Source organism: Sphaeramia orbicularis, chromosome 1 (assembly GCF_902148855.1).
Source record: "Sphaeramia orbicularis chromosome 1, fSphaOr1.1, whole genome shotgun sequence".
In the NCBI taxonomy this organism is placed as follows: domain Eukaryota; kingdom Metazoa; phylum Chordata; class Actinopteri; order Kurtiformes; family Apogonidae; genus Sphaeramia; species Sphaeramia orbicularis.
Window position 1 is genome coordinate 56,258,701 of NC_043957.1, and position 25,576 is coordinate 56,284,276.

The following is a 25,576-nucleotide window of genomic DNA, read 5'->3' on the forward strand; positions in this document are numbered from 1 at the left end:
TGGATGGTTCAGACTGGACTAGAAGGTCTCTGATGGATTTTGGGCCTAAACCATCCAGTGCTTTATATGCTAGCAGGAGAATTTTAAAGTCTATTCTCTGAGAGACAGGGAGCCAGTGTAGAGAGCTCAGAACTGGACTGATGTGGTCCACTGTCCAATGTCAAGATTCATTTTGCAGGAGAATTGAAGGGTTTTGCCCATTGTGTGTGTGTGTGTGTGTGTGTGTGTGTGTGTGTGTGTGTGTGTGTGTGTGTGTGTGTGTGTGTGTTTTTATTTGTGTGTACAGTTCTGAGAGTATGAGGCATGTTTTCAGAAAATGTGTGTATACTAAAGAGAAAAACTGTAAGAGAACTTTCAAGTGTGTTAATGACACCTGCAGGTGAAATTTCTGATTGCACCACTCTGGCTTCAGCTTACTCGGATTTACAGTGGATGAAATAAAGTGAAATTAAAGTCATGATCCTAATTAACTAGCGGTCACTGCAGAGGACAGTTATTCTACAGCTGTTCTCTTGTATATTCATGGATTTTGTTGTTTTAGTCGCATATCAACCAACACAGTGGATACTTATGCACCATCCCATAATACACTGCAGTTCATACCATTACTGTAACTTTGCAGTTCTTGAGAAACTTGATCTGTAGCAACATATTTGAGTGTAAATCAATTGCTAATTGTCATTAAACTGTAATTAGCAGTTTTTTTTTTAAACAAGAGGTTGTGTTTTGTTGTTTTTTGCATATTATTTGAGTGCGTAATAACTACTATTATAGTATGTTAAAATGTGAGAAAACATCAGATTAGCAACATTAAAAAAACATTTATTTCATAGTTTTCACACAGTATGACAGTAAATGCAGGGTTCTTTGCTTCAAAAATTAAACACATAGTGTCCAGCTGAGTGGACATTTTTGTAACTCCATGAAAAGTAGGTTCATAAAAAAAATTTTTCAATCATATTGGTTTTTTTTCATGCCTAAAGAGGAATGAAAACACTCAGGAAAAAAATCTTGATTAAGGTTCTCATAATTCACGCATGAAAGGGTTAAAGGCAGGGTTTGTTTTGTGAGTTCTGTGCATTTGAGGGGACATTAACTCTAGTCCACAGTAAGAACTTGTAGATTACACTTCTGCAAATTAAGACTGGATACCACAAATTTAAAACCTATAAAAAGACAAACAGAACACCTGAGGTACAGATGGAGCTGCACTGTGGACTCTGAACAGCTAATTATTTCCTCTGTATAAACACATGACTTGATCTAAGGCGGGGTGTCAACCTCATTTTAGTTCAGGGGTCACATTCACTCTAATATGGTCTCAAGTGGGCTGGATTTTTATTTTATTTATTTTAATTGAAATCTTTATTTCGAACATGTAGACAGTGAAATCAAAACAAAAATAAACCAACTAAATACTGAACTGAAATACTGGTCCATAAAAGGTTGATAAGTAAACAAAAGGAAAAAAAACAAAATAAAATAAATTAAATTAAATTATACATGCCCGAAAAGGAGTAGGAAGAAGTAAAAGCTTATATACTCCCACCCCCAATCTCTGTTCCTTATGATCACTATACAGCAATTATTATTTTATATGAATATCAATATCATAATAATAATAATAATAATAATAAAGGTGAAAAAAGTAAAATTACATTATGATAATGTTTACATTTACATCGTTTCCTTAAAAATCTGAATAACATGAACAACTTGAAATGTCTTAAGAAAAACAAGTGCAGTTTTAACAATATTCTGCATCAGTTTATCATTTACACATGTGCATTATGACTTAGATTACAATTACAAATACACAAAACATTTAATAACAGGTATAATGATAAAATTGTATTTAGTTTTCTCAAGACATTTCAGGTTGTTCATTTTTCTTCAGGTTATTCACATTTTTTGTAAAAGGATAGTTTGTTAATGTAAACATTTTCATGTAATTTTTTTTTTTTTTTTACACTAAAACAAAGATAAAATCTGCAGTTGTCATTATTTATAGGTTATTATAACTGTGTGTGTATATACATATATATATATATATATATATATATATATATATATATATATATATATATATATATATATATATATATATATATAACTGTATGTGCCAAGTTTGAAGTAAATTGAAGGGAAATTTATGTTTTTTATAGAAATTAGAAATTTTGCCCATTATAAGTAAATGGGGGGGGGGTTGAAAAAATAAGAAAAAATAAACTATAAACTCTGACCTACTTTTCCCAAAATGTAATGACATCTATTCATCTATTCTGGGTCACTGGATATCTATAAACTCAATATGATATGAATTCAACTAATAGTTTTGCTGCTACAGACATTTGAAATGTCACCCACAGTAAGTAGAGAAAACAATTTTAGGAATTCATTTAAAAACAAGTGTTCAGAGAACACAAACCTTCGCCAAGCACCCTGAACGGTGTGCATGTGTGGATCGACTATTTCTTCTTAAACTATGGATGTGCAAAACAAATTTCATAATGATATTTCATGAATTGCATTTTTTATGATTTTTTGAAAATGGTGCATAAAAAATAACAAAAGTCAACAGAGCGTAACGGAAGAGAAATGGAGCGGAATGACATTTTGTACACAGTTGAAGCTTGGTACCAGTCATGTGTCTGTCAAATTATATTCAGTTCCAATCAGTATTTGTTGAGTTCTAATGAAAAATGTGTGTGAAATGGGATTTTCAGTGTTAAATGTAAATGTCCACAGAGTCCACATTCCACAGTGGATGTGGACAATTTTGTGCCAGATACAAGATACTGTTCTCAGCTACAGGTGGATCAAATTGGAGGCTAATCGGAGTCATTTTGAATTTTTTATGAATTTTTGAATATTGCTCAATGATGACAGATAGGAAAATTGTAGATGTTGTGACCTTGCTGTGACCTTGAACTTTGGCCTACTTGGCCCAAAATGTAATGGGTTGGTCCCAGGGCCTAGGCCTATCTGTGGGGGAGATTTGGCAAAGATGGTTGGAATAGTTTTCCCATAAAGTTGCAAACAAACAAACAAACAAACAAACACACAAAACAAAGTGATCACACTACCTCCTGGTGGAGGTATAAAAATGTGAACTTTGACCTACTGTTCCCAAAATGTAATCAGATCTATTCTGGGTCACTGACCATCTATAAACCCAGTTTGGTATGAATTCAACTAATAGTTTTGCTGCTAGAGCGTTAACAAAGAAACAAACAAACCAGACCAAGAACAATACCCCTTGGCTCCCCTTTTGGGTGGGGGGGGGGGGGGTGTAATTATAGGGCAGTAACTTTCAGCAGAATCTTACACTATGTTTGGCTGAGGGGTCTTAAAAGTGTGCAGCAGGTTATGTTTTTATTCGATCTTAATTTTCATGCATCAGAATAATAAACAGGACACTTGAGTCAGAAAAAAACTAGTAAGTAAACATTTTATTGACCTAAAACATGCACATATGGCTGATAAAAAAGTATCATTGTATGTTTCAAAAGAAAGCAAAAGGAATGTTGAACTTTATGGAACTACAACATACGTACATGGCCAAATATTCAAATCCCTTTTGAGTTCCTCGACTGCCATGAGACAAAGGTTCATGGTCTGCTGACAAACATCAAACGTCCGCTTTCAGCGTGGTAGTGCTTGGAAGTATGGAAATATAAATGCTTCTTCTGGAGGAAAATACTCGTTGGTTTGGCATGTGTAATGTGACCGTAGGAAAGTGCATGGACAGTTCAATGTACGTGCGAAACCTGATGAATGTTTGCTTATACTGGGACACTTATACAGCAGTTATTAACATGACTGTTCAAAGGCAAAGGGCAGCTTTTTTTTTTTCTTCTTTACATCCAACTTGCGCAGTGGTTTGCACTGCAATGCCATTCAGCATTTTGTCTCAAGTTTTATAGAAGTCAAATTAATGTAGATGGAACTACAGAAATGAAACAGACCCACTGCATATACAATACAAAACAATTACAATATCTTGTATAAAAGATAAGTTTATACATATGTATGCACACATGCTCACATTTGATACATACTATACAGTTTGTATGTGTGCACTGTTCTAGTCTAACGCACGTAAACACACACACACGCACACACACACATACGCAAGTGTCTATTTGGCTGCACTTTTCAGTCTCTCCTGCTGAAAGATGAGAACAGATCTGCCTCCTGTTCGTCCTCCGAAGGCTCGAGCTTGTCTTTTTGCTCCGTAGAAATGAGGGAGCGATATGAACACTGTCCTCCCTGTCGGATGGGATCACGTGTTAGGTCGTAGGGGGTAAACCGCTTTTGTCGCCGCCCCTCACTTCCTCTTTCCCGCCCCCGCTGCTCGTACCATTGACAGTCACCTTGCGAGCATTGGCGCCCTGTTTGGAGGGCAGAGTGTGTCGCTGAGTATTGTTGGGCACAGTGGTACAGTTGGAGCTTTGGGTGGCGGGGGGGAGGTTGTGGGACGCGGGGCTGGACTGTGACGAGGCCCGGGGCGGCTGGGCTGCTGAGGCAGGACTGTGGACTTTGTCGCTCTGTGAGTCGCTCTCTGATGTAGGGCTGGTGTTGACGCCGTCCGAGTGGCCCTGGGCGGCCGACTGGGATGGCCTTCGACGCTTCCGAGTGGGTTTGACCAAATACTGCAACGGGATGGGTCCAGTCTGTAGAGGATACACAGAGCATTAAGGCTGACCACCACAACCTGACAACAAGACCACTGAAAACGTTCTACACTGACCTTCAATACACCAGCTTTTCCATCTTTCACAAAATGAAAAATATCTTTGACAGATACTTTTTGTTTCTACCTCTTGATGGCCAAATTGAAAACGCATAAACAGCTGGACTGAAACAGAGCCAGTGGCCGTTATGAATCCAGCATCAGTTTTCTAACCACGCTGTGGATTACACTGGACTTTCTAGGAAATCGTTTGTGTCACAGGTGTCAAACATGCGGCCCGGGGGCCAAGACCGGCCCACCAAAGGGTCCAATTTGGCCCCTGGGATGAATTTGTGAAATGCAGAAATTACACTGCGATATTAACAATCAAGGATGTTAGAATCATTTTAGGTCAATTCAATCTCAAGTGGGTCAGAGCAGTAAAATACTATCAGAATAACCTATAAATAATGAAAACTACAAATTTTTCTCTTTGTTGTAGTGTAAAAAAAAAAGTAAAATTACACAAAAATGTTTACATTTACAGACTAGCCTTTTACAAAAAATGTGAATAACCTGAAATTTCTTATGAGAAGTATGTGGAATTGTACCAATATTCTGCCTCTTGCTAAACGTTTTTATTTGTAGATCCACTGTGATCTGTAAGCTGTGATGCACATGCATAAATGATAAACTAAGACATAATATTGTTAAAATTGCACTGATTTTCTGAAGAATTTTCAGGTTCATATTTGTTCATGTTATGTTCCAAGTACGGTCAATAGACGTGACATTTTCATTACAGAATTTGACTTTTTTCACTCAAAAACAGAGAAAAAAACTTTGGAGTTGACATTATTTAAAAGTTCTTATCCTATTATTCATATTATGTTACTGGTCTGGCTCCCTTTAGATCATATTAGGCTGGATGTGGCCCCTTGGCCCCTGAACTAAAATGAGTTTGACACCCCTGGTTTGTGTGAACATTTTGTGTTGAAATGAAACATTTTTACTTTTGGATGAGGGGAAGTGGATCAATGATCCAGATTTTTTTATTTTCTAGAGAGAACTTTGTAGATAAAGGTTAAAGAAAAAAAAAAACGGGGGGGGGGGGGGTGCGCCACCAGTTTTCACGCTTTTACACAAGTTTTGTCTGAAACCACTTCATGCTGGGGCTCTGACCTCAGCTGAGGTGGATGTTCACGGCGTTAATTTTTTGTTTAGCTTTAGTTCTCATTGTAGACAGTGCATTTTCCTACCCCCCCCCCCCCCCCCCATTGTGCAGCTAATTCAGGGATTCTCAAATAAAACCTTTTACAGAAAGAAATGATACAACTACTTCAACTTTACTAAGAATCCACACAAAATAGAAACTGTGACCACACCACATCAGTACTACTCCAAAGAACAATTATTTTCACTGTCAGATGTAGGGCTGCATGATTTTGGCCAAAACTTAAATCCTGATTTTTTTCCTCTATAAACTCAATTTTGATTTTTGGGTAAAACTACAAAAGATGACAGAGGTTAGCATGTTGTTTTCGTGAGCAGCCTGCGATGCAAGGCACTGCTCCTAACCTCAAATCTGTGATGGTATCACGGAATCCCCGAAAATTCTGTGATGGGCCCACAGAAGTGATACCAATGTAAGTCAGTGACAGGCAACAGTCATACGTGTGTGGACCATGTAAGATGAGAGATCCCAATGCAGTTATATTTCAAATGGGGGATCTGTACGTGGAGACCAACCGACCCAGGACACGCTGGAGGGATTTTATCTCTGGGCTGGCCTGGGAACGCCTCAGAATCCCCCCGGAGCTGGTGGATGTGGCTGGGGAGAGGGCTGTCTGGGCTACTCTGCTGAGGCTGCTGCCCCCACGACCCAGGTCAGAGGAAGACGGTACGGTACGGATTAGGGCATTAACTGAAAAGTCAGTTTGTCGACACGTCGACGTCTGTGGTACAAGTCAACATTACTTTGGAGGAGTCGACCAGTCGTGTGTTATTCTCTCTCTCCCTTCCATCACCCGATAGCACGAGCCTTCATTCAGCGCATGTTGATACTCCCATCTTTCTACATGAAAACATGGAGCGCAGTGAGTGGTAGTAATGCGCAGAACAGTGGACCCGGCTCAGGCTGGTGCGGGTCCAATAAATGTCACTTTATTTGCGGGGTGGGTCAAAAAAATGTCACAAAGTGGCTTAAACAAAAAAAAAAAAAACAAAACACCCACGCATCACTAGCGCAAGGCCAAGACTGAAGGAAGAAGACGACTCAGAGTAGGACCTAAACTGACTGTGATCTAGAAAAACTCTGGTCTCAGTAATGTTCTGTGAACCATGGAAGCATCACCAATATGGAATAATAATTTGGACAGCCAGTGTTTGGATTATTCTGTTCATTTATTCCATGAAGACAATGTGCTCTTTTCTTTAACATGCTGTGCATCTTTTCTGCCGCTGTCTTAACCTTTTCCCACTTGATGTTGTCCACTTAAATTTAAAAGAAAATATAAAGTGTTAACCTATGTTTTGTTTTGGTTAAATGTCTGTGAAGGACTGTTGATGCTTGTGTCTTAGTTTTTTTATTCTGCTCTTTACTGTACATTATTAATGTTCCAGTGAACGTTAGTACAAGTTGCTCATTGCTGAACAGCTGTGTCTGTGTTGTTCCTTCGCTGTCAGTGTGATGACATCATCATACGACAAGTCGACTCGACTTCGACTTTACTGACAAATAGGTCGATCTGAAAAAATCTGAAGTCACTAATGCCCTCGTACAGGTCCATGCATGGACAAAGTAAGATGAGTGATCCCCATGCAGTTAAATTTGAATTAGTGGATCCATGCTTGGACCACAGCTTATCACGACTGCGGACCCATCACAGATTTAAGGTCCGTGGTCATTACATGAACTTCTGTGAAAGACCGCTCTCACAGTTAGGAGGAGGAGCCTATGGTAGCCTGGAGACATGAGATGAAATCGATTTGACGATTTCCCTTTTTTAAAAATCGTCCTTATTAAAAAGCCGCTTTCGATTTAAAGTCGATTAATCGCACATCCCTAGTCAGATGCTATGTATTTTTTTTTGAGGCACCTCTGCACAAAAACTCACCGATTTAGACTTAGGCAGAGGACTCAGGAAAGGGTGTAGGTTGTGCTGTGAAATTCAACAGCTCTGTATAACGCAGAGGAGCGCTAACATAAATGAACCTTACTTTAAGAGCTGCACACTTACTGCTGATACAAATGTTAATAATCACAACAGTCTGTCTCTAAGCATGTTTTCCATTGCATCAATTGTATATTATTTGATAGAAAAAATATTAGTTATCAATTATTGCTTTTTTGTTGCTGTGTCTGTTTTATGAAACCTTGTCAGATTTCAGTGATTTATCGTTTTATTTTCCAGTGTGGACATTCATCACCCAAATACAAGTGAATGTGAATGTAAAACTACGCAAAGCTTTCAGTGAGTTTACTCACTCGTCTCCACTCATAGAAGTAGGCAATATCCATTAGTGTGTAGTAGTCCTTCAGGGGCTCATCTCCATACAACACCTCCACCTGGAACACAAAATTCAAAAATCACATCTCCTTTCACTCTGAAATATACAAAAACTCACCAACACATGGGATGCGTTCCCAAAATGAAAACCCAAACTAAAAGATTAATAAATACAAAAGAACTCGGGTCACATCACGGAAGTGTCATTCTAAATTATTCATTAACTCTAAATACTACAACACCCATGAGACTCGGTGGTTGAGAAGAGGCCTCCAACTGTGTAATTAGGGATGTAACGATTACCAGTATAACGATAAACCGTGGTAAAATTGCAGACGGTTAGTATTACTGTTTAAATTCTAATTATCATGATAACTGTGTTTGATTGCCTCACTTTTCGGGGAAAAAACGCCTATGCAAAGCTATGCTTTTATGTCAAATATTTGAGTATAGTTTTAATTTATTACAATTTTGATTTTCTATACCTAATATTTGGAACCAATATTCACTTTTAAAGTCTTTGAAAAGGATTGTTAAGCATCTTTGTGTTATTTATGCAATAAATTATATACATTTTTCAAATCGGATTTTATATATTTTGTGTGTTTTTTGTCCTTTTGTGTTGATATAGCAGGTTAAAGTGAAAAAATAATAGATGAGATAGAAAAAAAGATACCAATCATAAACCTTTGTTTATATAGTATATAAGGGCAAAATCAAAAGTACTGAAAAACAGACAAAATAGGCTCAGACCACTAAGGGTTAATATTTGAATGTTTCTGCAACAGAAAGTACATTGTGCCAAATATTTTGCTTGTTTTTTTTTTTCAAAATAACACTTGGTTAAATTATTTCAGTGTGTGTATAAGTACTTTTTGAACATTCTGAGCACAATTTCAACAATACCGCAATAATAATAATAACCGTGATAATTTTGGTCACAATAACCGTGATATGAAATTTTCATACTGTTGCATCCCTACACACAACCACTGAATGCATTATTACCTGGTTATCTGGTTGGACTTCTAGCTACCAATGGTGCTAACTAATTTGATAAAGTATGAATGCTCAAAAAAAAAAAAAAAAAAAAAAAAAGAATGTAACAATTTTATTCAAGAGAAGAGTGGCTGTTCAACGCTAACAAAACCTATCTGCCATTAGCTAAGCTAGCATCTACACACAATGAAATGAGGAGCTGCTGCTGTTGGAGCCATTCATTTCACAATAACAGTAAAAAAGTTGTTCGAATTAAACAAAAACATTTAAAAGAATAATATTCAAAACGTATGTGTGAATGTCACAAATCAGAAAATGTGTGGAATATTATATCAAGATAGTAAGAGTATTACAAGGGTATAAAAACCAAAAACAACACTACATTTAGGTGAGTCAGTTTCACCATCTGTTGCTAAAGCTATGTTTCTCTGTTTAAGTGTTCCCATTTGCAACTTTAAACGCATTCCACAGCGCAAGGTGGCAAAAAAACATAATAATATGACAGAAATACTCCTTTTTCATCTTTTTGAAAATTAGTTGTCTTTGTTTTGAAGCCAAGCAGGTAGAGTGCAGTGAAATGATCAGATGACTGTTTCATTAGAAACCATAGGCCTCTACTCAGAACACAGACCGAACTTAAACTGTGAAGCCATGTCAGTAAAACTAAAACAATGAGCTGAAAAAGCACTAAAATGCTCTACAAAGTTGAGGGTCAATTCACTTTGGCCTATTACTAAAAGTGGTCCATTTCACAGTTTGCACCCACCATGTCCATGGTTATGAATAAAGTATTGATTTATGCAACTTTAATGGTTTACTGGAGAACAGCAGGTATGGTAAGTAAAATACATTTAATCAAGCACACATTTTAGGAACTTGTACTTTACATGTAAATTTCTATTTTATGATGCTTTATGTTCCTATTCCACTATGTTTGTCTGACATAGGGATGTAACGATTACCGGTATAACAATAAACCACAGTAAAATTGCCAACTGTTAGTATTACCGTTTAAATTGTAATTATCATGATAACCGTGTTTGATTGTGTGTATATATATATATATATATATATATACGTGTGTGTGTGTGTGTGTGTGTAATTGTATATATCTACTATTTGGAACCAATATTCACTTTTAAAGTCTTTGAAATGGTTCATTAAGCATCTTTGTGTTATTTATGCAATAAATTCTATACATTGTTCAAATCGGATGTTATATTTTTGGTGTGTTTTCTGGCCTTTTGTGTTGATATAGTAGGTTAAAGTGAAAAAATAATAGACAGATGATATAAAGTTGTGCTGAAAGAAAAGATACCAAACATGGGTGTAGTAAACATTTCTGTATATAGTATATAAAGGCAAAATCAAAAGTACTGCCAAAACAGAACATTTTGAGCACAATTTCAACAATACTGCGATAATAATGATAACCATGATATTTCTGGTCACAATAACCGTGATATGAAATTTTCATATCGCTACATACCTAGTCTGACAACTAACTTTGTTAAAGACTAATTTTTAAAGGGAAAACCATGCACCTCCAAGTATGTTCATTTTAATGCTTTGTGCTTCAGTGAAGGATAAACTCTTTTCTTCATGGTTTGAGAATATTCTTCCATTCCCTCTTGAATTTGCTGGAAAATGCATCATCACAAGACTGTGGTTTTACAAGCATGTAATCACCTTATAGAATGATGCACTACTGTAGTTCTAAACTTGATAGTAGTACATGAAGTAGTTCGAATGGGCTGAACCGTAAACATACAAACACATCACACATAGTAGTAAAACACTGACAGAACTACTACTGCAAATGTAGATTCCTAGAGTCTATTTTTCTGATGATACTTAACATAGATTCATTAAAGAGTTTTGAAAGCAGAAATTTTACTCGTAGTGGAGTGTGCTATTTGTACTTTTACTTCAGTACAGGATCTAAATGCTTCTCCCACCTCTGGACAAACAAATAAGCCACCGGCATTTACACACAGTATTTGTTATTATGTTGAAATCCTGTCAGTTGCTGCAAATGAGTAGAATCAGTGCCACTGTGTGTGAGTGGCCAAGTGTGTGATTACCCGGTAGTTGTTGGGTATATCCATCTTGCTCCTGAGGAACTTTGCTAAATGCATGACAGACATGGCTGCAGGGCACTGCAGGAAACGTTTACCATTGGCCTGGGAAAAGAAAAGAGCAGAGAGGGAGAAGATGAATCCAGGTTTAGGATCGGAAAGGGCTGCAGCTTCTGTTTTAGTCTTTACCTTGTCTCCATCCATCTCTGAGCGCTGCCTCTCATTGTTTCTATGTGGGAAATATCAAATACAAAGAGCAAACGGTTAAAGGAAGACGTCTCATTGTGACTTTTGACTGAACAGATCCAAACAGTAAAGATCTTCATAACTATTTCCTGTAAATATGAGAAACAAATGACTCACTTGTTCCTCTCATAGAACTGTATGGAGAGACTGATGATTTCATCCTCCGCTATGTTAAATGTCTCCACCACTTCCCCTGGTTCCAGTACACGGTTCTCTGCGTAAAAGTCCCGCCTCCGTTTCATCTCATCTGAGATCAGTGGAGAAACATATTTACTCCCAAGGCTTAATCTTGGAACACAACAACCAGTCCCTCCAGGAATTTGTGATGTTGCGATCACAACTATTAACGCAAATTCAACCAAATCTCTATGTGCATGTCAGTCTGTGTGTGCATGTAACCCATCTAACCACGTAATGCATCTAACCCTAATCCTAAATATACTACTAAACTGAACATCAAAAGAAACTTATCACCAGGATATTCAAGTGTTGCCATGGGAATCCTACTCTCCTGATCTCAATCCCATTGAACATCTGTGGGATATTCTTGGTAGATCCGTGTATGCTCGGCATCCAGCACCTGGCAACCACCAGATGCTCATACAGACCCTTCAGGAAGAGTGGGACAACATCCCCCCAGACAGGGTCAGGAGGTGAATCCAGAGTATGTGCAGAAGGTGCACAGCCTGTGTTAGGGCTCAGGGGGACACACCCAGGACTGAGGACACTGATCTGGACCATTTGGTCAATCTTTGACTTGCTGTGGATTAATAATGTTGCTTGTTGCTAAATGTGAACTTTGTTGAACTACCCTTTGTCATATTTTGCATTCTCCTCTGGATACTCATCCACTGTTCTGTTGTTTGTTGTATTTTGTTTGTAAATTAAATGTTTTTTTAAGAAGAAGAAAGAATTTGTTTTCATATTTAATAAAATGGTGTGAAATGGCATCACACAGAATATGTGATAAGTTTCTTTTGATGTTCAGTTTATATCAATAAGGAAGCAAAAGTCATGTGTTGTGTTGTATAAATGTGAGATGGGGGTGGGATTTAAAAAGTTTTCTTCTTCCCACTCCTTTTTGAGCAGTACATATTGAATTTATTTTGTTATTACTAGTGTACATGGCAATTGTTATTTTGTCTCGATCATCTTTATTAATGTATTTGCTCTGATATTAGTTCCTTGTTCACAAAAAATGTTTCATTTTTTTCTTCTGCTCAAAACAAATAAATGAATGAATGAAAAAAAGCCTGTTTTGTTTAAAATCATTGCTTCCTGGTGCTTTTTAAGGCTAAAAAAAAAAAAAAAAAAAAAGAATGCTCTAGGTAATTTGCAAATGCCCATGTTCCTGTGACTTTAATAAAAGACGCCTCAAATCATTGCAACTTTCACCGCAATTTTTTGGAAAAGCTGCCGCAAAATCAGGCATTTTCGGCCGCAACAATAAAAAAAAAAAAAAAGCCCACGAAATCCTGGGGGGACTGAACAGCACATACAAACTCCAAAAAACATAATCTTACCTTTGAATAACCCCGGAACAAGCTTATAAACGATATCTTGTAGAGTTTTGTCCGCTCTAGGAAAAGCAAAAATGTAGTGATATAAAGGACGATGTACATAGCAATTATAAGTGCACCCTGACACAACGCTTTGTTGGTTACCTGATGCTGAGCTGTGGACACGTCTTGTGAACCTGGACGTCACATCGTGGACAGAACTTATTAGTCTCCAGAAAGGCAACGATGCATGTTTTACAAACTGTCAAACAGAAAACACAGTGTTAGTGGGGGCAAACATTATGCTGTGTATTATAAAGTCACATGACCCTCTGGCTCATTACCATGGATACAATAACTGAGCAGCTGTTGATGGATGTCTGTTGTGTTAGATTTCCATTCAGATATACTATAAATGGAATCAGTTTATATAAGGGAGATGATTAATATTAATTGTCGGTTGCTAATAGAGACAAACCTATAATTCGCCACCAACAGGACATTGTGCATGATATCAGCATCAGAAGAACTTTGTTATGGAATAGTGGTCCGTAACTAGGGATGTAACGATATGAAAATTTCATATCACAGTTATTGTGACCAAAATTATGACGATTACCTCCGCCAAGGAGGTTATGTTTTTGCCAGGGTTTGTTTGTTTGTCTGTCTGTCTGTTTGTTTGTTTGTCTGTCCGTTAGTGTGCAACATAACTCAAAAAGTTATGGACAGATTTTGATGAAATTTTCAGGGTTTGTTGGAAATGGGACAAGGAAGAAATGATTAAATTTTGGTGGTGATCGGGGGTGGGGGGGCCCACGGGGGGGCCCATTTCCAACAAACCCTGAAAATTTCATCAAAATCTGTCCATAACTTTTTGAGTTATGTTGCACACTAACGGACAGACAAACAGACAGACAGACAGACAGACAAACAAACCCTGGCAAAAACATGACCTCCTTGGTGTGGGGGGGCCCACGGGGGGGGGGGGGGGGGGGGGCACTGATCAGCCTTGGCGGAGGTCTGCGCTCTCCGAGTGCTTCTAGTTATCATTATTATCACGGTATTGTTGAAATGTGCTCAAAATGTTCAAAAAGTACTTACACACGCACTGAAATAATTTAACTAAGTTGTATTTTGGAAAAAATGAATAAATAAATAAAATAATAGGCACAATGTGCTCACTCTTGGCAGAAACATTCAAATATTAACATGTAAACATCAAACATACAAATGTGCATTAAATTGTTTGACCATTATCCATATCAAGTTTGAGTTGTTTTAGTTTCTTTTTCAGAGATAGATACATAGTCTCTCTCTCTGTGCGCTTGGACCAAGGTTATAATTGTTTGGGATTTTTCATTATAGTTTAGTTTTATTTAGTTTTGACTGTTTTTTTTTCTCTAATTCAGTTAGTTTTACTGACTTTTTAGAGCAGGTTTGCTAGTCTTTATTAGTTTTCATTATTTTTTTAAATACTTAAATACTTCAGTTTTATTTTATATCTTTTTCACCGTCGTATTCAAATAAATCCCAGACAGGACTCTGCTGCTTTCTCCCAACTTTAGTCTCCATGTTTCCAGGTAGAGTGGGGATCAGAAGATGCCTAAACGACAAGTGACGAGAAGTGACGGACCGTTAAATATCATCTGGTGCCAGCAGCTAAGATTGCTTGAGGGAAATAAATCGCTTTCATATCAATCTGACATTTACAAAGACGAAAACGAAGGGAATTTTATCCATAATTTTAATACGTTTTAGTTAGTTTTATAAGCACACAATACAGTTTCAGTTAGTTATCGTTTTTTTTTCTTTTAATTATAGTTTTTATTTATTCAGTTAACAAAAATGTTTTTACAATTCTAGTTTTCGTCATTTCGTTAGTTTTCGTTAACGATAATAACCTTGGTCTGAACGATGAACTCCGGCCCAAACTACAGCAGAGCAGGTAGACGTACTGCATGAATTATGCTAAATGAGACCTATTACTGTAAAAATAGTAGAGGTTGGCCATGCATTGTGGGATGCAGTTCATCCAGGTATCTTTGGCATGATTTGTCAGGGTTTGTCAGAATCAGTATGTCAGTAGTGCATGTCCAACACATCCTCAGTGTCATAAACATTCATCTGATCTAATGCTTTTAATTTAACACCCAATGAACCACTGCTATAGCCATTACTGCCACAATGTACTACGGATGTTCTTGCATCTATTTCACTGTACACATATGCTGGTTGTGCTGTGTTTTTATGCAAGAGATTCCTGTCTTTTATGTTGTATGTCAGTGGTTGCCAACCTTTTTTTGCCTTGTGACCCCATTTTAACGTCACAAATTTCTGGTGAACCCAGACATTCCAAACTGAGACTTTTTTTTGGCTAAAATTAATTTGTTTTTGATCATGTAATAGTTTGCTATACTATGTTGCAAATAAATGTTCATTTTAGACAACATTTAGACTATATAATGTAAATTTTTATTACTAAGTTTTCATTTTTTTTTGTATAAATTATTAGAAATTTCAGGCAACCCCAGACATTCAAAACAGAGACATTTTATTTGCTAAAATTAATTTGTTTTTGATCGTGTAATAGTTTGCTATAATATGTTGCAAATAAATGTTTATTTCAGGCAACATTTAGGCTATATAATGTAAATTTTTATTAGTAAGTTTTAATTTTTTATCAATTACTAGAAATTTCAGGCGACCACATTTGAATTCCAGGCAACCCCACATAGGGTCCCGACCCCAAGGTTGAACAACACTGTTGTATGTGTTTCAGTCTGAATATGGAAAGAGGATATGAATTAGCTATGGCTTCAAACTACTGCTGCAATCCCGGGTTGGTTTTTTGGTTTGTTTTTTTTTGGGCTGTTAATATTTTTAAATGACAGTTGACATTTACAGTTTCATTTGAGTTGATGTACGGTGGTAGGCAGACGTTAATGAGAATACTCCTGACTACTAACGCCTCACTTACCCTGCACTGCCAACAGCCATCACAACTCGGTTTATATTTCATGTTCGTGTGCTACCAGGCTTGTCACACAATTATTATATACACTTACATAATTTACCACAATTATTTAAGTTAACTGCAATTATTTTGCATAACTGTGATAACTGTAATAATAATAATAATAATAATAATAATAATAATAATAAATTTTATTTGTATAGAGCTTTTCATAGAACTCAGACACTTTACATACAGCAGATAAAAACAGAAACCAAACACAATTAAAACAGATAAAAGCAGGTGCAAAAGGCAGGTATACGAATATAAAACAATTAAACATAGAAGCAGTCTTAAATAAATGAGTTTTTAAAAGAGATTTAAAGGTGTTGAGGTTGGAGCAGTGTTGGATAGAAGGTGGGAGGGAGTTCCAGAGGGTTGGGGCAGCAATAGAAAAAGCTCTGTCCCTGTTGTCTTTGTTTAGCTGATATAGAAACACATGTCAAATTTCATCACTGTTTCTTCCATTTCAGGTTTGACTGGTACTCCTCCTTGGTGCTCCTCAGCTGGCTCTTTACTTCTACAGGGTGTCCCTACAGTCTGACTCTGGACACATGGGAAATCTCATTAAATCGACAGTGATGTAGAGTTATTGCATCGAGTTAATGTGAATCTTGCAAAGTGCATCAACCTTTGCATCCCAAATGATGAAAATCATATTTAAGATGTCATTTGTTAACTCTTTGATGCATGAATTATGAGAACCTTAGTCAAGATTTTTTTCCTGAGTGTTTTTATTCCTCTTTAGGTATGAAAAAAAACCACTCAAATGTCCTCTCAGCTGGACACGATGCGTTTAATTTTTGAAGCAAAGAAACATGTATTTAAAATGCAATATCAGAAAGTGATATACTGTATGGAAACTATGAAACAAAAGCATTTTTGATGCAGATAATCTGATGTTTTCTCACCTTTTATCATCCTCTAATACTAGTTCTTACTTCATGGAGATAATATAAAAAAACCTTTTTGTTTAAGAAAACTTAAGTACAGTCTAATAACAATTAGCAATCGATTTATTCTCAGTCATGTTACTGCAGATCAGGTTTATCAAGAACATAAAGTTACAGTAATTGTATGAATTACAGTGTACGGGATGGTGCATAAGTATCCACTATGTTGGCTGATATGGAACTAAAACAACAAAAACCCATGAATATGCACTAGAACAGCTGTAGAATAGCTGTCCACTAGAGCGACCACTATGCATGAAAGGGTTAATATTCCAACTGAACAAAATGTTGAAAACTATTTCTTGAAAACATGCATTTTTGCCTATGTGTCCAGACTTTAGGGACACCCTGTGTTGGTAAATATTATTTGTCAAAACTGTGCTGTTTTTCTTCACAAAGCAGAGATGCCATTGTTTCTACTAATGTGTTCAATGCTTACAAATGGCTTCTATTCTGCTGTAGATGCAAAGGTATATGTGAAGAAACTGCTGTAGGCTTATATTTATATTAGTGTCATAAATGGACAAAAATTAACTCTAATCTCCAAACCATATTTGGAGGTTGTCTGAAATGCTAATTCAGTTGGATTTCAACAGATGCATCTCAGTCCAGACACTACAGCAGTCTGACATCATGGGTTACCAAAGCGACTTATGATGATTAGGTTGGTGATCCGGTAGTCTGGATGCACAAATCCAGCATGAGCTTGTACAAATAATGGTGCCGACTGTCTGTCTCAAAAGAAAGATTTGAGAAAGAAACCTGATTTCTCTACAGTCTGAACAAAGCCAAGGTGATCCAAACCAGAGGCGAGAAAATCCGATCCCATGTGACTTATGCTGTTCACAGAAGAGGTCCAGCAACAGAGGATTATTAAAAGCTGATATAATAAAAAATAATTTGAAGCTAGGGACTCTGACTATTATAAAGTTCTTGAACTGGACCAGATCTACATCAAAGTAATACATGCCTATATTAATGTGAATCACTGAAAATCAAAGTCAACGTAATGCATTAGCTAATCAATCTGGAACTAAACATTAAACTGCAGAAAATCTGCACAACTCTAGATGTGAATTTCTTTCCTTAGGTATTATTTGTCCCTAAAAGTCAATGATTACAGTTCATTAGACTAATATTAGCTCTTGGCCTGCAGATACTAATAGTTTGTAAAATACCCTGTTTGGCACCATTTCAGCCCATTTATGGCTCAAGGAGAACACAAAGATGAGTCATATGCAATTAAAATAAACTGAGAGCAGATTTCCAAATCTGATTCTGAATTCTGAATGCTAACAGAAGAAAAAAAAACATATTTGCTGATTTCATCTCCACCCTTATTCCTAAACATTTTGACAATGAAAACATAGAATACATGACTGAAATTAGGTAAGTGTTGCACCGAATGTTTAAGTCAAAGTAATGAATTTGCTAAATAAATAAATCTCAATTTCTGATGGTCATACTCAAATAATTAGTCACTAAACACACCTCAGATTAAGTGTAATAATAAAAATCTATATGAGAATGTTTTTCTTTGGATCTATCATTTTCCTTAAAAGTAAGTATTTCTTGTTGAGAAGTGCGATATTAACTATGAGTTTCAACTTTTGTTGATACTGAGAGTTTTTATGGGCCAAACTGAATAATCAGTCTCCCTCTCACACTGTTCCTACTGAAATAACTAAATATACTAAAGCAATTATTGTAAAGAATAAAGTATTTCTACCTGATGTGTGTAATGTATTTAGAGCTGAAATGATTAATTGACTCAAATCAATTACAAAAATTATTCATTTATAATTTTCCTGAATCTAAACTTTGTTTCTTTCATTTTGCTGCCACTAAACATTGGTTCCACTGCTGTGTTTCACACGGACACTTAATGTGACGCACATGATGCCAGAATCAACACAGACAACGTAGAGCATAGCTCAGAAGAGACGAGGACAAACAGGCAGAAAATGTCTATATGCTTCCTTTCATATTTACTTTATGCTTATATCACTTACTCCTTCAAACTTTCCCTCAAACATTAAAAATATTTGTCTTTAATTTTTTTAAAGTTGTATGTTAAGCCATGTTTCCACTACATGGTACCAGCTCGACTCGACTCAACTCAACTCAACTCAGGTACCAGGTACTATTCCTGGAGATTGTTTCCATTACAGGATACTACCGACTTTAGAGTACGTGGTTGTTATAGCGACACTGCGCGTCACTTCCATGACGTCTGCTCAGAGAGTTGCTGATAAAATCGCTCATTGTGTGTTGCCACGTCAAACTCATGTGGAATCTTTTCATCAGTCACCAAGGTCAGAAATGTCTGGACCTCCTCGACCGACCACGGTGTCGTTTTGTGGGCTGACATTATGGATTAGCCTACCGCTATATTTACTGTCAACTTCTGAATCTGTTTTTTTTTTTTTTTTTAAATGGCGGGTTGCGCATTGATGACGCAACGACGTAGAGACAACTCTCCGACCAATCAATGGTCTGCAGAGTTTACACGTCACATTTGAGTATCTCTTCACCTGTCTTGGAACCTCAGCTGAGCAAGTACTAACAAAATCATACCGGGTGCCAGATTCCAGGTTCTTTAATGTAATGGAAACACAAAAAGGCTGAGTCGAGCTGGTACCACGTAGTGGAAACGTGGCATTAGTTCCATCTTGTTACAAAGCTGGATACAAATGTGTTGAAGACTGCAGCGCACATATAGTTTGTAGATGTCTTTGGACTTGTTTGTTGTTCTTTGTCAGAACTAAACGTGGAGAATCAGCATTCAGTTTCTATGCTCCGTATATCTGGAACAAACTACCAGAAAATATCAGGTCTGCTGAGAGTCTGAGTTCTTTTAAGTCAAGGTTAAAGACTCACCTGTTCACTGCTGCCTTTGACTAAAAGGCTTTTTACTTTTTAAATTTTATATTCTCCTTGGAAACTCTGCACTGAAACTCTTACTTTAATATGTGTATATTTTTGGGGTTTATGTGTTGTTTTCTTACTTGCTGTTTTTAATCACCTTTCACATGTTTCTTTCATAATGTTTTAAATGCGTTTCTTTTTCCCTTGTCATTGTATTTCAATGTCCTGTGTGAAGCACCTTGAATTGCCTTGTTGCTGAAATGTGCTATATAAATAAACTTGCCTTGCCTTTATATCTACAGATATTTTTATATATATACTTTTATTCTGTTGTTATTTCTATATAGATATTTTTATCCTTTTAATTTTATAGTTTTTATGGTTGTTGTTTCAGCGGGTTCTGGAATAAAAGACAAGTTGTTTGTCATTTTCTGACATGTCTTTTTCACATTTTTACTATTGTTTTGCCTATTCTAATAATCATTTAATCAAAGAAAATAACTGATTGCAAAAATAATTGATAACTGCAGCTCTAGATGTGCTGATCCAGGTCTCTGCAGCACATACACATCTAAGGTGTGTGTTTAGGGATGTAACGATTACCTCTATGGCGATAAACTGCGGTAAAATTTCCAATGGTTAGTATTGCTGTTTAAATTCTAATTATCATGATAACCGTGTTCAATTACCGCACTTTGAAAATCAAGAAGATACTGCTCATTTCCTGGAGATGCAGATCACCCTAACATGTTTTAAAATCCTCATTCTTTCAGCATATTTACATTTGTTCATTAAACACTTCAGGAAAATATGATTTAGAGCTACAACCGATTAATCGACTAGGTGCTTGAAGTCAATGCAAAAAGTCCCGATTCAATTAATCGACTCGAATTGATTGAAGGGAGATATTCTATTGCTGTTTTCCTGAACTGAGGCTTCTTTGTGCGTCACAATAAGCATCCGTGTGAAACACAACAGTGTGACCAATGTTTAACAGCAGAGAAATGAAGGAAACAAAGCTTTGAATCAGGAGAATTGTGGCTGAATGATTTTTTTGGATCACTTTGAGTCGATTAATCGGTTGAAGCTCTAATATGATTGTGTTTCACTTTCTGTTTGTGTGTCTACAACGGTGTATATGTGTGACATTGTGAATGATTTGATATGAAAAATGGTCAAACCAGCTCCACTCTGACCTGTCCAACTACTTTTTTTCCCCACTCAAAAAACCCACTCAGGGATCGATAGGAGAATTGATAAGGAATTGGACTGGGGAGCAGAATCGACAATGGCAGTGATATTGATAAAATCCTATTAATTTCCACCACTAGTGCAGATATCTCTTCTGGTCATAAGGTGACATCTTTAATGCACATTTGTATGTTTGTACATGTTAATATTTCAATGTTTCTGCCAAAAGAAAGTAGATTGTGCCGGCTATTTCATTTGTTTTTTGCAAACTATAACTTGGTTACATTATTTCAGTGTGTGTATAAGTATTTTTTTGAACATTTTGAGCACATTTCAACAATACCGCGATAATAATGATAACCATGATTGTTGTAGCCAATTTAGATTTGTGCTGCGTGTGTGTGTTTGTTTGTGTGAAAGTGGGCGTGTATTTGTGGTGAGGCACTTGGTTGCTAGGGTCACCTGCACACCTGTGGGCATAGGTAGCAATCAGCCAGGCAGAGGTTATATAAGGGAGACACAAGCGATCAGAGAGGGATTTTGAGCCATGGGAAGCCACACAGTTTTTCCAACCCTGCCTGTGTGTGTGTGAATGAGTGTTAGTATTTTTTTGTCTTTTTGTACATGAGCTCATTTTTAAGTTATTCAGTCCTTTTGTAGGTGTTTTTTTTAAGATATGCAAGTATACTGACAGTCAATAGAAACTTTGAGGTAGAAATGTATGCATATTTCTACTGGTAGGGGGGTTGTAATAATTCATTGTGGATTTATTGATGACTTAGTGCTCGGGCAGTTGAGATAATGATGAGTTGTCATGTTGTCACGGTTCATTGCACATGGGTTGGTCTCTTTGCAGAAGTGGACCAAATACACATTGAGCAATACTCAGTGGGTATCTGCACAATTTGAGGATTGGTTTTGAAGGCCTATATAAAGGCCCAAAAAAGGCCACCATTGTTAGTCCAGTGAACGGCATGATGTCACGTCTATCTCGTGAACAACGTTTCCGAGCACTGGGCATGGTGGAGGCTGGTTTGAGCTACAGTGATATGGCCAGGCCTATGTATGGGCTGTTCCCAATAACACAATCAGAAACCTGGTTGAACGCCACAACACCACAGAATCTGTTGACAATAGACCGCATCCCGAGCGAGAGAGAGTGACAACCAGGCCATACCCAGTATTGACTGTTGTGACTTTGTGTTTGGCAGGTGCCATTTTCTTTTGTTAAGATTTTTTGTTTTGAAATTATTCTTGAAACTTTAGATTTCACAGGTTTTCCCTGGATCCTCTCTGGACCTGCTGCTGTGGTCCTGCCTCTCTCCTCCTTCATCATCATCACTCACTTATCCATATAGTTATGATAGTGTTTATTATATAGTTCCATAGATGTCCTAGTTCAGTTATCTGCGCATCAACTGTGCCTCCCCCTACATCCCCCCTTCTCCCCCAGTCTCTCTCTCTATCGCTCTCTCTTTTCTCCTCTTTTACTCTCTCTCTTTTACCCCAACTGGTCAAGGCAGATGGCCATCCTCCAGAAGTCTGGGTCTGCTCGAGGTTTCTGCTGTTAAAGGGAAGTTTTTCCTCACCACTGTCACCTGTCACTAGTCTTTGCTCCTGGAGGATTCTGTTGGGTTTCTGTAAATTGGCTTAGAGTCTGGTTTTGACCAAGTCTATATGTAAAGTGTCATGAGATAACTTTTGTTATGATTTGGCACTATATAAATAAAATTTGATTGATTGATTTTTGTTTCTGTATGCCAATATCCTAAACAAATGATTCATATGGAAAAATTCCAGTTTATGGGTTCAAAATAAAAATGATGTCGAAAAATATGGTCTCAAAGTTTTCATTGACTGTGAGCGTAAATAAAATATTAAATGCACATCCATGGTGGACCTTGCTTTTACACACCATCACGAGTTAGAAATGTCTTCAAAATCCCCCAAATGGCATTTTTTGTAGCTAGACTGCAACTATAATAATTCTGGTCACAATAACCGTGATATTAAATGTTCATATTGTTACATCCCTATGTGTGTTACTTAGCTCCAGGGGTTCATGAGGACAGTTGGTGAATGTGAGGTCATGCTCTGATGGGACAAACTTACAGGAGTGCAGACACTCAACGATGGTCGTAGCATCCACTAAGTAACCGGCGCACAGTGGGCATGTGAGGTGTGGGTTCAGATCTGTGATTTTAATCCGGTTAGGTTGCATTTTATCCATCTGGACAGATCTGCAGAGGAAGCACACGACATGAAAGGTTCTTATTACACAGTAAAACAGTGGCTATCCCTTGTCGGGACTATTTCCCATACGGTCCATGAGCGGCTGCTCCACACACAATGTCTGCAGCTCGTCCTTGGGACAGCAGGTTGGGAAAAGCACAACAAAGAGAGCCGGTGGCCGACACCGGCTCTGTAAAGGCATGTACGGGGCAGCTGTGCTCAGAAATAAGCCGCTGTGAGCAGGAGCAGAGCGGCTGGAGGCAGGCAGCCTGTGTGTGGGTCCACAGTAGCCGACTATTGAACCGCCCCTGTGTGGCCTCATCTGCTGCAGCAGCTCCGCTCCTCCACCCGCGGACCAACAAAGGAGCTTTCCGTGTCTCCGGGGCTCCTCCGTCCCACCGAGCACCGAAACACACACACATCCGCGGCAAACACCAAACACGGAGGGGGTGCACAGGCACAGACAAGCACCCTGGTACACAAAGCAGCCATCTTAAATTCACTGACAGGCTGTATGAGCACAGCTCCAACAACAGACTCCAAATGTGACACCGTGCACTTGGGCTTTCCTCTGCAAACAGCGGCACAAAGGCCCGGATAAACACCCACAACCGATGCTTCGCTCCTACCTGATTAGACATCAAAGTTTCCTTCTCCTCCCAACCAGGATCCAGGTAAATTATTTGGACTTGGACAGATTTTGCAGCAGCGCCAGAAAATGGCTTTTTTCAGCACCGTCAGAGGACTGCCCATTTTGGATCACGTGATATTATTTTGTCGCCTCGTTCACGGGGCACGCGGGGGTGTCCACGGAGTGTGTACAGACAGGCCCCTGCACACTGTCTTCCACATCCACTCCTCCTGCACGGCCCAGGCCTCAACTACATTTTTATTCCGCTTTGGTTGAATGAATTTCGTGCATTAAGTTGCAGAGGAGGCGGCGCGGCCCCGCCCTCTGCCTGTCAGTCTGCCTGTCATGTGTTCAGTGTGCAGGACTGAGGCCCTGCAGGCCTCCAGCCCAGGGCCTGGGGGCACCAGCTCTGCTCAGGTGTGAGCTACAGGAACCTGTTTACAAAGAACATAATCAAAAGAAATCCAAATACTAAGAGAATATTTACACAATGTAACCCTTTCATGCATGAATTATGAGAACCTCAGTTAAGTTTTTTTTCCCTGAGTGCTTTTATTCCTCTTCAGGCATGAAAAAAACAATGCAACTGAATTTTTTTTTTTTTTTTAACCTATTTTTCATGGAGTCACAAAAATGTCCACTCAGCTGGACACCATGCATTTAATTTTTGAGGCCAAAAAAAAAAGTGTATTTAAAACCCATAATCAGAAAGTGAAAAGTATAAAATAAAACCATTTTTCATGCAGCTAATCTGATGTTTTCTCACATTTTAACATACTCTGATACTAGTTATTACTCACTTCATGGAGATAATATGCAAAAAAAAAAAAACAGTTTTTGATTACAGTCTAATAACAACTAGCTATTGATTTACACTAAAACATATTTCTGCAGATCAGGTTTGTAAAGAACAACAAAGTTACAGTAATGGTATGAATTGCAGTGTATGTGATGGTGCTGTGTTGGATGATACGAAACTAAAACAACAAAACCCATGAATATACAAGAGAACAGCTGTAGAACAGCTGTCCACTGTAGTGACCAGTATGCATGAAAGGGTTAAAAACAATCACTAATAAATGTATCTTGTGGAGCTGTCAAACGATTAAAATGTTTAATCACATTAATCACGGGGTTGTCATTACTCAGAAATAGGGTTGAAGATGGACCTGTGGAGTTGAGTGAATGAAGAATTCAGACCCAAGCAGAGCATTTACACTTTATGTAGACCACAGGGCTTTTGAAATGCATAATTCCATTTAAAAACAGCTACATATCACTCCTTTAAGTAACAGTAGCAATACTACAATGTAAACTACAAAAAGCTTAGCATCAAAACACACTTCAACACCTGAATGCTGCTTTTCAGAATAATACATGTCATTGCATTATTGATACTGACAGATTACTGTGCCCAGTTTTTAATGAGTGTGTATTGGCATGAAATCATCATTTATTCAGTCTGCATGACTGAGGCCCTGCAGGCCTCCAACCCCAGGGCCTGGAAACATTAATTCTACTCAGGTGTGATCTACATGCACGTATTTACAAAGAAAATAATCAAAAGAAATCAAAATCCTCATAGAATATTTACACAATTAAAAAACAATCACTATTAAATATATATTGTGGTGCTGTCAAACGATTAAAATGTTTGATCACATTAATCACAGGGTTGCTGT

General features: G+C 37.6%; 1 protein-coding gene across 1 annotated transcript; it reads right to left on the reverse strand.

The window, feature by feature from the left end:
* Nucleotides 1-3,425: 3,425 nt before the first annotated feature.
* Nucleotides 3,426-24,100, reverse strand: LOC115427102 (polycomb group RING finger protein 2). The gene is made up of 9 exons (XM_030145505.1): nt 23,893-24,100; nt 23,144-23,271; nt 13,172-13,268; nt 13,031-13,086; nt 11,625-11,754; nt 11,451-11,490; nt 11,268-11,366; nt 8,163-8,243; nt 3,426-4,676 (listed from the first exon to the last, which is right to left on the reverse strand). The coding sequence occupies exons 2-9, from the start codon at nt 23,259-23,261 to the stop codon at nt 4,293-4,295; spliced, it is 1,005 nt and encodes a 334-aa protein (XP_030001365.1). The 5' UTR covers nt 23,262-23,271; nt 23,893-24,100; the 3' UTR covers nt 3,426-4,292.
* Between the last annotated feature and the right edge of the window lie 1,476 nt (nt 24,101-25,576).